At 37.8% G+C, this 15,806-nt stretch overlaps 1 protein-coding gene across 13 annotated transcripts in view; it reads left to right on the top strand.

The window, feature by feature from the left end:
- Positions 1-15,806, top strand: part of Dys (Dystrophin) — a 917,866-nt gene that overhangs the window by 279,690 nt on the left and 622,370 nt on the right. For all 13 annotated transcript variants that reach the window (XM_073982338.1, XM_073982331.1, XM_073982322.1 and 10 more), the window contains 2 exons: positions 3,403-3,566; positions 3,991-4,096. In XM_073982338.1, the coding sequence (XP_073838439.1) occupies positions 3,403-3,566; positions 3,991-4,096 (270 nt within the window). The remainder of the gene's footprint in view (positions 1-3,402; positions 3,567-3,990; positions 4,097-15,806) is intronic.

Genomic DNA, 15,806 nt, shown 5'->3' with positions numbered 1-15,806 from the left:
TCATTGCGGTAGGATATTAAGGCCACAACCTTAAAATACCGAAAATCGGGAGGTACCATTCTATGGGGGCTATATGAAGACCTGGACCTATGCCAACAAATTTCAGGTGGAGTGTTTTATACCCCCAACGAAGACTAAATACCAATTATCAGTCATTTCGGTGGGATATTAAGGCTACAATTTGCAAAATACCGAATATCGGTAGGTACCGTTCTATGGGGGCTATATGAAGACGTGGACCTATACCGAGAAATTTTTGGTGGAAAGTTTTATACCCCCAACGAAACCCAAATACCAAATTTTAGTCATTTCGGTGGGATATTGAGGCCACAACCTTCAAAATACCGAAAATCGGGAGGTCCCATTCTATGGGGGCTATATGAAGACGTGGACCTATGCCGACAAATTTCAGGTGGAGTGTTTTATACCCCCAACGAAGACTAAATACCAATTTTCAATCATTTCGGTGGGATATTGAGGCTACAACTTTCAAAACCGCAGTCTACTTATTAAGAATAAAATTAAAAATTCCATTATTTTTAACTATTTACCGAAAACATAGGGTATTTTGGAACCTTCATTACATTTTGAAAACATTTACTTGACACCTTGCATTACATATTAATTAGTAGTTTTGGTTATTATTGCTGAACTAAGTGGGTTACTTTTTATACCCTACACCACTATGTGGGGAGGGTATTATAAGTTGGTTTTGGCCAAAAAGTTTGTAACGCATCGAAATAATGGTCGTAGACCCATACTTATATATACCAAAATGAATGTCTCGACGAGCTGAGTCGATCTGGCTATGTGTGTCCGTCCGTCAGTCCGTCCGTCTGTCCGTCTGTCCATCTAAACCTTGTAATCACGCTACAGGTCGCAATTTTGATCGGATCGTCACCAAATTTTGGATGTTGATGAGGGTCCCGGAGGGGAAGAAGCCTATTGATTTTGGTGATGGTCGGATAATATTGAGGGGTCGGAATGGGCAAAAAACTTATTTGCGGAAAAAGTCAACGTTTTATTTCAAAGCGAATATCTCCGTATCTATAATGGGTATATTAAAAGCCTGCTGATGAAAGCAGAAAATATCACCTTTACAGCGATGTATGGTAGGTTGTCGTAGGTGGTCAAACAACGAAGATATCGCAATAGTCGCTTATAGAACCCAACTTTTCATTTATTCGATTTTAATTCTAATGACGAATAACACAGCTTTTGTTGGATACTATCCAAAAACAAAACCTGGCTATGAAAGTAGAAAATTCTGTCTTTACAATGATGCAAAGTAGGTTAGTGTAGGTGGCTAAATAACGGAGATATCACAATAGTCGGTAATACATCCCATTTTTCCGCTTTTAAATAAATCACGCTACAGGTCGTAATTTTAATCGGATCGTCGCCAAATTATGGGTGTTTTGGAGAAAAAGTCAACGTTTTATTTCAAAGCGAATATCTCCGCTTCTATAAGGGGTATATCAAAAGCAAAACCTGCTGATGAAAGTAGAAAATATCGCCTTTGCAACGATGTAACGTGGTGGTAACACAATGAAGATATCGCATTAGCCGCTATTAAAACACAACTTCTCATTTTTGCGATTTTACTAATAATGACGAATAGCACAGCATTGGTTGGGGACCTTCCAAAACCAAAGACCTACTATGAAAGTAGAAAATCCCATTTTACAATGATGTAAAGCATGTTGGCGTATGTGGCCAAATAACGGAGATATAGCAATAGTCGGTAATACGTCCTATTTTTTAATTTTTTGTATGGTTGATGGTTGGCATACATCACACTTTTCCATTTTTTTTATTTGAGTTATTCTGACGATGCACTTAAACGCGTTTCAATAAAATTGACCTTTATTAATGAAGACATTCAGAGCAAAGGCGCTAAGCTATCCCAATTTTAATATTTTGAATTTTACCAGTCAAAAGCTTATGCACAGGGGAAGTGGTGTAGGGTATCACATAGTCGGCCCTGACCCGACTATAGCCTTGGCTCACTTGTTTATTTATAGATTTAATCTGGTCTTAAACAAGTCGACCAACTTATTTTTGCAAAAAACCCGACATTTGTATCGCAACCATTTGTCATTTTTCTCTAATTACTGCACGAAAAGTGTTCGTTTTATGAGTTTAAAAACAATTATGTACTTGACAAACTGTAGATATGATTTTTTTCTTCATATTTATGTTGTGTAGTTGAGTATTATATTCGAACGAATGCCCTTACTAAATAATATGTAGGGAAAAACTAGCTGATTAGCCTACATAGGCCAAAATATAAGAAAAATCTAAAAATTTTTGCACATTTTATTCATTTTTAGCGGTATAGGAATTCACTTTCGTAGTCGACCCGGAGTCGTGAAAAAACGACTCGAAACCCTGGTTAAGCTTCATCAATTTGCTCACAGTCTTCAGTTCGAGCCACCCGCAGGACAACAAAACATTTCAACGATGGTCAATATACTAATTTTATTTTCATTTCTCGAATAGTTCAGCCAAGAACACAATATTTATAGTTGGCTATAATAACAAGATCACATAACGGATGTACTCTTTGATATGAATGCAGTCCTTTGTGGGATTAATGTTGGAACAATTTTTTTTATAATGTAAATATTTACTATAAATAAAAATCATTTTGAGTGTATTCAATTCAACTGTCTTCAATATAAATAGCAATAACTATAAATAGCAATAACTATTAGTTTCCACGCTGTTTTCCCTTTTTTTCATCTCATGATGCAAATTGTGCAAATCGTAAGGTTGCTCCACTTAATGTTCTCCACTTTTAGTTCAACTGTTTAGCATTGCTGTGTACATAACGCTCCCTACATGCTTCTATCAAATAAATTGATATCATTATACGCCTGCATATGAAAGATGTTATAAGTAGCTATTATCCTTTCCAATAAGTTTTGAAAAGCTACGAGACTAATACTATTATTTTATGGGCGGATAAAAGTGAGGACTAGTTATTTAACCTATTTAATAAATCTTTACAACAAGCTGCTTATATACATACCAAATATGCTTTTTTACCTTTGAAAGGATTCCATTTGTTCAGATTATTTAGGTTAAGTATGCTCTTCTCTTCTAACAAGTACCTTCCCAATGGTTCCTTTAATAAATTATAATTATTATAATTTCCAATAAATTATTGCAAATATCCATTTGGAAAAATTGAAAGCATTTATTTAAATGAAGGAGAAGCACTTTCGACATCATTAAAACTAAGAGTATTGATGGCAATATTAATTTCCATTAAGAAGTATATTTCCTCCTCGCCCTCCTGTTATCATGCCTATGTTTACATCATTAAATGGAAACAAAATCAATTTCATGTAAAATTATTTCCTGTCTAACAGCCTTTTGTTTTTCTTATTATTGCAGAATATAACGACGAACCCAGCGGCACGGGAGCATTGGCTGGTAGCTTTGACAAGTCCGTTTTGCAAATATCCGATTGGTTGACGTGGGAACAGAACATGATTAAAATCCAAAGTGTGCCAGTCGATGATGTTGATGCCGTTCGCATGGCCATAGAAAAGCAGGAGGTAAGAGCAAAGCATAACAAATGAACTCGTTTTTTCTTTTTTGCTTTCATTTTGTTGTTGTTGTTGTTGCCAGCAAACAACTAACAGCATTCCGAGACATCCTTTGACTGACTAACTAACAGTTTGCTAACTAATGCAAAGCAAAGCCAATAGCATAAACAATACGAAAACAAAACTTTCTACGCATTGCACGCCCACACGCACAAACCGTATTTTACCATTCCATACCCACATCACTTTGACTATACTCCCTAGCAAAGGGAAATCAGAACAAACTTTAAATTAAAAACAACAAATACAAAAAAACTATTGTTTAGTTGTTGCTATTTTTATTTTGTTTACCACTTTGTTTTAATCATCCATCCATTCAACGAACCAACCATTCATTCTTTCAATCTCCATCTATCATTTTGTTGCCTTACAGAAAGTTTTGCACGAACTGAAAATGAAAAAACCACAACTTAATGAGCTGGTCCATACCGCGGAGATATTAAAGGGAGACACTAAACGCCAACAATTACAGGAGAAGGGTAAGTACAATATTGCCACTAATTTCCCATTTAAAAGCATTTCAATTGGAATATTAAAGCGTTTGGATATCATTGTATGTCGTAAATGGGGCTTATTGTTGTTATCTGTTACATTAACCCATCTATTAGGACCAACTGCCGAACATTAGCAGCAATATTCTCTATCAAAACTACAAAATCAATAATTCAAGGGGTATACATAGAAGAAAGTTTTTGCATTGTCCTTGCTCTGTAATGACTTTTCGTATCTGCATGAGTCTCGTCACAAGCATGGTAAACACTGTTTAATACTATATTTAATACCATACTTTCATATAAACCCTAATTAACAACAGAAATCACTATTGAGCCAGGCTGAACTGCAAATTTCCTATGGAAATGTGAATTCAGCCAGGCTGAATTGCAAATTTTCTATGGAAATGTGAATTCAGCCAGGCTGAATTGCAAATTTCTTATGGAAATGTGAATTCAGCCAGGCTGAATTGCAAATTTCCTATGGAAATGTGAATTCAGCCAAGCTGAATTGAAGATTTTCTATAGAAATCACAATTCTGCCAGGCTGAATTGAAGATTTCCTATAGAAATCAAAATTCAGCCTGGCATATTTGCTATGGAAATATGAATTCAGCCAGGGTGAATTGCAAATTTCCTATGGAAATGTGAATTCAGCCAGGCTGAATTGCAAATTTCCCATGGAAATGTGAATTCAGCCAGGCTGAATTGCAAATTTCCCATGGAAATGTGAATTCAGCCAGGCTGAATTGCAAATTTCCTATGGAAATGTGAATTCATCCAGGCTGAATTGCAAATTTCCTATGGAAATGTGAATTCAGCCAGGCTGAATTGCAAATTTCCTATGGAAATGTGAATTCAGATAGGCTGAATTGCAAATTTCCTATTGAAGCGTGAATTCAGCCAGGCTGAAATCGCAATTAAGCTAAACTGAATTCTAATTCATTGGTAATATACTTATATTTGGTTCCATTTTCCATAAAAACATCCGCCTTTTTCAAGGTCTTAAGTACGAAAATAAACATTACGTGCCTTGTTCCAACAATTACAACTAAAAGAAAACATAAGAGTACAACACAAATACAATAATAACAAATAATGACAACAACAAAACCGATAACAAAGCAACAGCAGTATCAGTACCAGCGCCCTGTCCGTCGTCTTAAAATATGTACCAGAAAAGAGAGTGTACAAAGTTCAAAAACACAAGTTTGACACTTGAAAAGAGTGCACACAAACAAACAAAACAATCAAATACAACAACACTACCAGCAGCAAAAGAAGAAGACAACTGTGCGGCCATGCTTTTTCACTTGTCAACCATCCTGTGAATAGCACTCGTAACGTGCCCTATCCTCTATCAAGCAGTCAACCATACCATGCCACCCACATGCGCACTTTTTTTGTTCCGGTGTAAGGAGACATCAGCAACAACGACAACACATGCAACATCCAGCGAGAAATATAAACACACTCCAATGTTTGCAATAATAACAGCAAAGGACAACAACCACAACAGCATCAACAATACACGGCCCGAAAAAGGAAGTGCAAAATGTAAGCAAAACAGACTAACAAACAGGCACACACACCCACGCACTGGTAGACACAGGATGTATAAAAAGCTGTGTGCAGTGACTTTGGTTTGTTTTGTTTATGCAGAAAATGGGAGAAAGCCGAAGAACGGAAGAAAGCAGTGATAAGTGTGGTAAATAAAATACACTCACTCTCTCTCTCTCTCTTTTACTTTGATAACTCTTTGGGGAGCATTTGCATTTCTCAGAGAAAAAAAAGTGTTTTCCTCCTAAATCAAATTCACCTCACACAAATTTGGCATGCGCCAGAGTGAAACATATCTCAGCTACTGCTTTGTGTCTTCCCATTCTTTGTATGTGCTCTCCCACTCTCTCTCTCTTCACACAACACACAAAAAGTCCTTTTATTTTGGTATTTGTAATTGGACTTCTTTAGCGAATTTTCCTTCAAGTTATGTGTCAAAATAAACCTTTCACCACTTTTGATTTTTTTCACTTGGCTTTTGTGTCACTTCTGGTTTGTTGACTGACATCCTTAAGGCGTCTAACTCATTTACATACAACTTTTTTTCTTTGTCGTCGAGACATTTGTCATTGTTTTTAGAGTTAATTTAAAAGTTTTTCAAATATTTTATTTATTATTAAAATTGTACTTTGTCAGTCAAGGAGGATTTTGATTCGATGTTGGTTTAGAAATTGTGGGAAAAATTGACGATTTTTATTGAAACCACAAGATTTCCTATAGAAATCACAATTCAGCCTGGCTGAATTGAAGTGCTCGCTTGAAATATAATTGTAGCTATTGTCCTTAGTACACTACCCTCGTACATAGTTATTATGTCCTTTGGACTTTTAATCAGCTTGATTTGTTTGTCATTTTATTATGTTAATGCATTGTTGTTGTTTTTAGTGCCAAATTTACATGATCCATAAAATGGTATTACACTGATATATGTTTACGCTTTATGGCTTGTTATTTTATGGATTATTGCAGTGTGACAAACGCACATTTCAAAAGGTTGAGCTATGAGTTCTATGGAATGTTGTCACTTAGTACGACAGAATTTGCACTTCAGCCCAGCTGAATTGTGATTTATATAGGAAATCTTCAATTTAGCCTGGCTGAATTGTGATTTCTTTAGGAATTCTTTAATTCAGCCTGCCTCAATTGTGATTTCTTTGGGAAATCTTTAATTCAGCCTGACTAAATTTTGATTTCTTTAGGAAATCTTCAATTCAGCTTAGCTGAATTCTGATTTCTTTAGGAAATCTTTAATTCAGACTAGCTGAATTGTCATTTCTTTAGGAATTCTTTAATTCAGCCTGGCTGAATTGTGATTTCTTTAGGAATTCTTCAATTTAGCCTGGCTGAATTGTGATTTCTTTAGGAAACCTTCAATTCAGCCTGGCGGAATTTTGATTTCTTTAGGAATCTTTAATTCAGCCTGGCTGAGTTGTGGTTTCTTTGGGAAATCATTAATTCAGCATGGCTGAATTTTGATTTCTTTAGGAATCTTTAATTCAGCCTGGCTGAGTTGTGGTTTCTTTAGGAAATCTTCAACTCAGCATGGCTGAATTGTTATTTCTTTGTGTTATTTGCTGAATTCTGATCCGTCTCTCTTAATAGCCCTTATTGTGCGTGGAGTTTATAAATAGTTTTAACTTGCCTCTTTAACTGTTAATTAGTGTCCCCTTACCTCAGGTTAAACCAGAGCAATTAACACAACACCACTTTACAGGGTTCAAAAGCTAGGTGTGGTGGTCGTGCACCATAATGTTGCCCACTAAAGGAAGCAAATTAAAAACAAATTTTTGGTTTTTTAAGTTGTTGCTCTGCCACATTTACAATTTTTTTTCTGTATTTCTTCTGTTGTTTATTTTTTACGTATTTCGGAAGTGCTGTAAATAATACGGTTCTCCACATGCCACAACAATAATAGTAACTGCAACAAAACACTGCCCCTCAAACCACACAACCAGTGTGAGCTACAAAGTAAAAGACTATACCCCGTCTGTTAGTGCAGTGAGCGCTGGGTTACAGATTCGAATAATGTTTGTGTAACCATTACCAAAACTTGTGGTTAACAACGGGACAGGACGGATACCACTACCTCCGTCACCACTTCACAGAACATTCCTAGGCGTATGAACCACCAAAAAATGTATGGAACCCACACATCAGCCAAATAACAATGTGTCCTGCCAAGTCAAACAACAAGACATGTTAAAAGCAACGGGTGTGGACTTAAGCTGCGTTTATTTCAATCCCACTGTTGGTAGGGGGTTAGTAACCGTTAATCACGTGTGTGTGTATGTGGGTACGTATGTGTGCCCATGAAGGGTACATTGTCCCTATTGTTTGACTAGCAAACAGTATTCCATTGAAGGCAGCGCATGCATGAAGGCTGGTTAGCTGGTGGCTGGCTGGTTGGCTGAAGAACAAATAAATACGCGTGAATGCAAACGCATTCTGCTCCCATTGTAAACCTAAAGAAAGTTTTCTGAAAGGATTTAAAACCATTTGCCCAACACTTTTGCTTCTGCCAATGAGACATAAGGGCCCACCTACCTACCTACCGACCAACAACCACACACATGCACATTATTCAGACAGAACATTTTTTGTAGTTCAACGAATTGGATTAACAATGGCCTTTTATTTGGTCTTCAATAATTTTACGGGGTTATAAATTAATGGGTGTTAAAAAGTGTTTTCGTCGAATAACTTTTGAAGAAAATTGGATATAAGAGAGAGAGGTCGAAGAAATATTAACAAATTTCAAAACAATGGCAAACTTCTGCTTTTGGGGACAATGGTTGAAAAAGGTTTGGAAGTGAACAAGGATTTTATAAAAAGATTTTTTTTAAAGAACAACAGATTTTCAAGCTTGGATCAACAGACAACAAAACGTGGATTTTTAAATAACATTTTTTCAAGGCCCAACAGACCACAAAACGTGGATTTTCAAATAATATTTTTTCAAGGACAACAGAACACAAAACCTGGATTTTTAAAAAAAAAATTTTCAAGGACCAACAGACCACAAAACGTGGATGTTTAAATAATATGTTTTCAAGGACCAACAGACCACAAAACGTGGATTTTTAAATAATATGTTTTTAAGGACCAACAGACCATAAAACGTGGATTTTTAAATAATATGTTGTCAAGGACCAACAGACTATAAAACGAGGATTTTTAAATACAATTTTTTCAAGGACCAACAGACCACTTGACCTGTATTTTTAAATACATTTTTTTCAAGGACATACAGACCAAAAAACATGGACCACAAAACCTGGATTTTTAAATAATATTTTTTCAAGGGCCAACAAACCACAAAACGTGGACTTTTAAATAATATTTTGTCAAGGACCAACAGACCATAAAAGGTGGATTTTTAAATAATATTTTTTCAAGGACCAACAGACCACAAAACGTGGATTTTTAAATAACATTTTTTCAAGGACAAACAGACCACAAAACATGGATTTTTAAATAACATTTTTCAAGGATCAACAGACCACAAAACGCGGATTTTTAAATAACATTTTTCAAGGATCAACAGACCACAAAACGCGGATTTTTAAATAATATTTTTTTAAATAATATTTTTTCAAGGACCTACAGACCACAAAATGTGGATTTTTAAATAATATTTTTTTTCAAGGACCAACAGACCATAAAGCGCGGATTTTTAAATTATATTTTTTCAAGGGCCAACAGACCACAAAACGTTGATTTTTAAATAATATTTTTCAAGGACCAACAGACCAGTCAGCGTAACGTCGTCAAACGTGACTGAGGTCCTATCTTCCTTCTTTTCAGGTTTCGGAAATAACTTAGCCATTCCCCCCAATTCGCTTATTCCGACTTCAGTGTTGCAAGTCTTCAGATGATTTAACCACTTGTTCGGCTTATGCTCACCAACCAACCTATTAACTTCCAGTGTCAGCTCCCAGACTCTTAAAAATTGACGCTCGCTTGCTAACCCCGTCCCCTCTGCTGGGAAGCTTGGTCTCACTTCGCGTATTCGATCAACAGGTATATGGCGAGCGACTGCATCAGTGACGATGTCTTGAAACGTCCTTTCTGCTACCCGAACATCAGAAAGTTTGGGCAGAACTCAAATCTCGGTCAATTAGCTATCCCACGATTGATGAAAGTGCGTCGTTTAGTGGTGATAAAATCGAGCGGTCTACTGATGGAGACAATTATGGGAAATGGTCCGATCAAAAAGAAAGGACGCGTAGCCAGTTGATGGCATTTGTCAGTCCAGATGACATGATGGTTATGTCTGGCGAACTGTGACGCTCTTCGCTACTTCTGGTAAGGGGCGTCCTCATTGACCGTGCAAAATGTAGAGCTAACAATCTGCTTAGCCAGCGCTGCACCACTCTGGTCGTTTCCGAGGACCGAATGTCACAACTCATGGTGAGCATTAAAGGCCCCAAAAGAAAAAGGGTTATGACATTCCAAAAGCAGACTAATGTGCGGCCTATAACCTTGAGTACAGCTATTTATCAGGGGGATGTATAGGTTCTGCAACTCTAACTTGGCAGTTCCACGCCGACTGTTACCTCTATTGAACAGACTGCTGCAATAGTAAAGCTAATCTCCCACCTCCATTTCTGGTGCGATCCTTATTCAGCACGTTGTAACCAACGCGGTAAGCTACAGTTGTTATTGAGCTTGGTTTCCTCTATTATATTATTGGGCTTGAAATGTAGATGGTGCTGTGGTACAATATTAATGATTTTTGCAGACGCGAAGTCAATTAGCCTCACACCGTTATCTGATGTTGTCTCATGACTAGTGACCTTGCCGACCATTTTTTTTTTAATTTTATACTTAAAATCTCCTAGAACAATCGTTTCAGGTGATACGTAGCTGTCCCTAACATTTGAAAACATAAACTGAACCGTGATCCCCTCACCCCATGATAGACGTTCTTCGAATTCACATAGGGTTCACGGTATCATTATTAAAAATTCACGACTGTTTAAAAAATGTTTTTAAAAAAATGCATTTCGGTCGCAAAAATATTTTTAAGAAATTGTGTTTGTTGAAAACTGTTTTTAAAAATTCTCCTTATGTAGTTCCTGACAAATTATTCAACAAAACCTAACGTTTCGACAAACACCACAAACTACTTACCAATTACCATATTTTCCATTGTTTTATACGACTTCGTTATTGCCCCATATTAAAGAATGAAAAAAACAATAGCTCCTTGTAAATCCTTAACCTAAAAATTATTCTCAATTTTTTGCCATACTTATGCGGAGTGCAGCTAGCTGCCTGCCTGCCAGTAAGATTTCTAACACACTATTTAACCTGTTAATGGTTAACAAGCCGTTTAACTCTCCCCATTTGTTCTATGTGGATGATTTAAGAAGCTTAGAGAGGGGTGTAAATGCTACCATTTCTTTGCCATAAACACGTTATAGACATAAAAGCCAAAACTACTCACTAACTATGCTAGCTAACCAACCGAGCAAACTATTTATTTTAGACCAACTCTAAATGAATGATGACGAGGATGATAATAAGGCTCATTGCAGTTGCTGTTGGTGGCGGCGTTCTTGTTGTTGTTGCTGGTAATTTTTGTTGTTTTAGGTTGTGGCTGTTGCTGCTGTTGTTGTTATGTTCTAACTTTTTCCGCAACAAGCAAAAGTTTTTCCTTGATGTATTAGAACAAACGTGTCCATAGAATTGAAGGAGAGTGAGAGCTTGGGTAAACGCCATATTTTTAATTAGAGGATGTTTTTTTGTGAGCATTAAAATGAAATAAAAACACACAAAACAGGGATACCTCAAATTCAGGCCATAATACTTGTACTAGACGTAGACACGAGGTATCCTGTAAATCGTTAGTGATTTTCCTAATTCTCTACCTCTCTGTCCCTGTTAATGTTTACTGCTGACAACCATCCAATGCACTGTGGTTCTGCCCGTGGACAAAAATCGAAAAATTAATGGCAACAAATTTGATTGCGATTGAAATGAATGTTCTCTAAACACATCAAATTTTTAATATCCAGCACAATTTTTGCCAACTTACAGCGGTAATGTGTCAAGTTAAGTCGACATAAGTTGACATTCACGGTGCTCTTGAAGCAACTTTAAATGGAAGGTGCACCTGGGAAGTTTTTGCGGCTTCTGAAAGTACAGTGTTCATAGATGAATCAAATCAAAACACAAAACTTTTTAAATAAATCGCGATTTAAGTTGAAATTTTTAGGGGTTTTTTAGGTTTTCACGATTTTGCTTGGAAACCGGAAGTTCCATCAAAATGGGACTAAAAAATTTTTGTAGCTATGGAAATTCTCTACAAGATTGACCTTCATACTAGTTTCATAGGTTTTACCGTTATTAATATATAGAAGTTCAAATTGGGACAATGCATTGACTGTATCGCTACCTTATAAAACAAGTTCATACATGGTGCGCCTTAACTAACTTTTAGTGAACACCGCTTACACCTGGGATGTTGTTGTGGTTTCCAAGCAAAATCGTGAAAACCTAAAAAACCCCTAAAAATGTCAACTTGAATCGCGATTTGTTTAAAAAGCGCTCCGGCGATTTGTTTTGTGTTTTGATTTTTCTCAGGTGTAAGCACCTTCCATTTAAAGCTGTTTCAAAGCACCGTGCATTTGTATGTGGTACCTTAAACACGTAAAATACATTCGCAAAGCATTCCAGTTGATGGCATTGACAATTCTTTCATCAAAAAAGACGGTAATAAATCGTTTTCTAACTTCCTTAAAAATAAATTCTTTGTAAATGATTTTTTCTTACTTACTTACTTAGCTGGTCCATTACAGAACATTTGTTCTATAGACCGAACTAAGAAAAGATCTCCATTTCTCTCTATTTGTTGCTTCGCACTCTGGAATACCGCGTCTTTTCATCTCTTCATCGACTTGTTTGCGCCATATATTCCTTGGCCTGCCAATTCTGCGTGCACAGCCAAGCGTATTTATACGCCTATTTAGCGGGTTCATCATCGCTCATTCTTATGATATGTCCTAGCCAACGCAATCGCTGCATCTACAATGTTGATGTAGTTGTATAGCAGATACAGCTCGTCATTCATGCGACGTCGATATTCAATGTCAACGCAGATTGGTCCGTAGATTTTTCGAAGAATTTTTCTCTCAAACACACCAAGCACTGCCATGTCTGCGCAAGTACCGAGGTTTCGGAGCCATAAATCAGCACGGGTAGTATCAGTGTTTTGTAGAGCGTTATTTTTGTTTGACGAGATGTGGCTTTGTTTTTAAACTGCTTACTTAAACCAAAGTAGCATCTGTTGGCCAATACAATTCTTCTTTTTATTTCACCAGTGATGTCGTTTGTTGTGTTTACGGAGGTTCCGAGGTAGACGAAGCCTTTTACTACCTCAAAATTATAGGAACCAACTTCAACAGTTGGTCCGATCTCAATGGACGCATTGCGCGTCGACTTGGTCTTCTCGCCGTTTACCGCCAGACCCACTTTAGCAGATTCTTCTTCGAACTTCATAAAGGTATCAGTTACTTCTTTTAGTGACCGTCCCATGATGCCTATATCATCAGCATAAGCAAGTAACATGTGGCCATTGGTGTAGATTGTTCCACTTCTTTTGATGTTTGCCTCTCGTATAACCTTTTCCAGCAGGATGTTGAAGAGATCACATGAAAGGCTGTCTCCTTGTCTGAAACCTCTTTTGATACAAAACTCTTCGGAGTGGTCCTTTCCTATTTTAACTGAGGACCACGTGTCAGTTAAAGTCATTTTACAAAGCCAGATGAGCTTTGCGGTGATACCAAATTCAGACAACTCTTGGAATACCTTTGAACTCAGCGGGCTGTCGAAGGCTGCTTTATAATCGACAAAAAGGTGGTAGGTATCGATCTGCATCTCTTTGGTCTTCTCCAGGATTTGCCGCAGGGTAAATATCTGGTCGATGGTGGACCGGCTTTAGTCGTTCGCACATTATCCCTGACACTATCTTGTAGGCAATAGGGAGTCGACTTATGCCCCTATAGTTAGAGCATACAGTCTTTCTCCCTTCTTGTGGACGGGGCACAGGATACTCAGGTTACAATCGTCGGCTACTCGTTATTCCTGCCAGATGATGCTAACTAGCTGATGAATATACCTTATCAGCGTCTCGCCTCCGGTTTAGAACAGCTCGGCTGGTAAGCCATCGGCTCCTGCTGCCTTATTGTTCTTCAGCCGATTTATTGCTGTCTTTACCTCATCTTGGCTGGGCGGTATACATTCAATACCATCTTCTGGGATTGGATCTGTGGTATCTTCGTCGACTTCGCTACTATTGGATACCAACAGTTTGGAAAAATGCTCTTTCCATATCCTTAGCACACTATCTGTATCAGTTACCAGACTACCTTGCTGGTCTCTACAGGAGGAAGTGCCAGTTCCAAAGCCATCAGTTTGATGTTTCACCCTTTGGTAGAATTTTCGGACTTCATTCTGTCTCCTGTACATCTCGATTTGTTCACACTCCCGCTTTTCCATCTCTCTCTTTTTCCTGCGGAAAAGACGTTTCTCCTTTCTCATTTTCTCCCGATATCTCTCTCGTGCGCTACGCGCTGCTACGGATTGTAAAGTAGCCCTATATGCCGCATTTTTCTCTTCGGTAGCAGCACGACACTCCTGATCATCATAGATTCCTTGGTGGAGGTCTCTGGTATGGATTTTGCGGCTGTTTGCATGGAGTATGCAATACTTTGCCATTGCGCTGATATGTTATCGGGATGAGGAGTACTTTGATTAAGCAATTGAGCTAGTTGAGTGGAATATGCTGTGGCTATCTGTTGTGATTGCAGCTAACCGATGTCTAACCTTCGTGTTGTGTCGGTTCGTACTTTGTTTGCTACGTTTAAGCGGGTGCGTATCTTTGCTGTAACAAGGTAGTGGTCCGAGTCTATGTTTGCTCCTCGGAACGAACGCACATCCAACACGCTCGATGAATGTCTTCCGTTTATCACAACGTGATCAATTTGATTTCTTGTTTTCTGATCAAGAAACAGCCAGGTGCCCTTATGGATGTCGAGATGTTGAAATCTGGTGCTGCTAACTACCATGTTTTTTGCCGCTCCGAAGTCTATGGGCCTCATACAATTGCCAGATGTTTCACTTTAGCATTAAAATCGCGTAGAATAATTTTAATGTCATGGGCAGGACAACGGTCATATGTTTCTTCTAAACGCTCATAAAATATATGTTTGGTCAGTTCGTCCTTGTCTTCAGTGGGAGCATGAGCGCAAATAAAGCTGATATTGAAGAATTGTGCTTTTATTCGAATTGTAGCAAGTCTTTCATTCACTGGTGTAAAGCTGGAGACCAGGTGTTTTAACCTCCGACCAACTACAAATCCGCAACCGAACTCATGCTTTATGTCATGGCAGCTATAATACAGTGCGTCACCTTTAGGTGTTGTTGTGACGCCTTACCCATTCCATCGTATTTCCTGTATGGCAGTAATGTCGGCCTTGTACTTTTCAAGTACATCTGCCAATGCGTAAACTGCACCTTCTCTATAAAGATTGCGAACATTCCAGGTACAGATTCGCGGATCATGGTCCTTAAAACTTTTGCGCGGGTCGTCGACTTTAGAGGGATTTGTTTTTCTTTTCTTTTGGTTTTTCATAGTAGGCTGCTTTTTTCTAGGGGAGGGTTACTAACCCTGCGCCCAAACCCAAGTTTTTAACGTTCTTATGGGTGAACGCGCTGCACATTTTAGCTCACTACCTTTAACGGGTGTTAAAGGCAGCTACCCCAGGTGACACCACGGGGAGGTCAGTGTGTCATACCTGATTTTTTCTGGTATTTTAATATCAGTACTATAAATTTATGTTAATGTTTTACTAATTTTGGGAGTATTTGGGAGACTCCATATTTTTCTTAAAATACAGGGGAAAGTCTCTAGTTTACTATAGAACAAGTAAAAAGTCGTTAAGTTCGGCCGGGCCGAACTTTTTATACCCTCCACCATAATGGAATAATTAGGGTCCTTTTACAATTTTAGGTGGAACAACTTTTCGACAATGGTTAGACTCCTACTGCCTCCCACTATTGCTTAAATTACACTGTGAACACAAATGTTGGGGCAGAGATAATTCCTTTTGGAGATGAAAGCCCTTGGTGTGTG

The sequence above is a fragment of the Musca autumnalis genome, unplaced genomic scaffold (genome assembly GCF_047663935.1).
Source record: "Musca autumnalis isolate F117 unplaced genomic scaffold, ASM4766393v1 scaffold_1, whole genome shotgun sequence".
Lineage (NCBI taxonomy): Eukaryota > Metazoa > Arthropoda > Insecta > Diptera > Muscidae > Musca > Musca autumnalis.
Note: the sequence above shows the minus strand (reverse complement) of the source record. Positions and strands in the feature narration are given on the sequence as shown.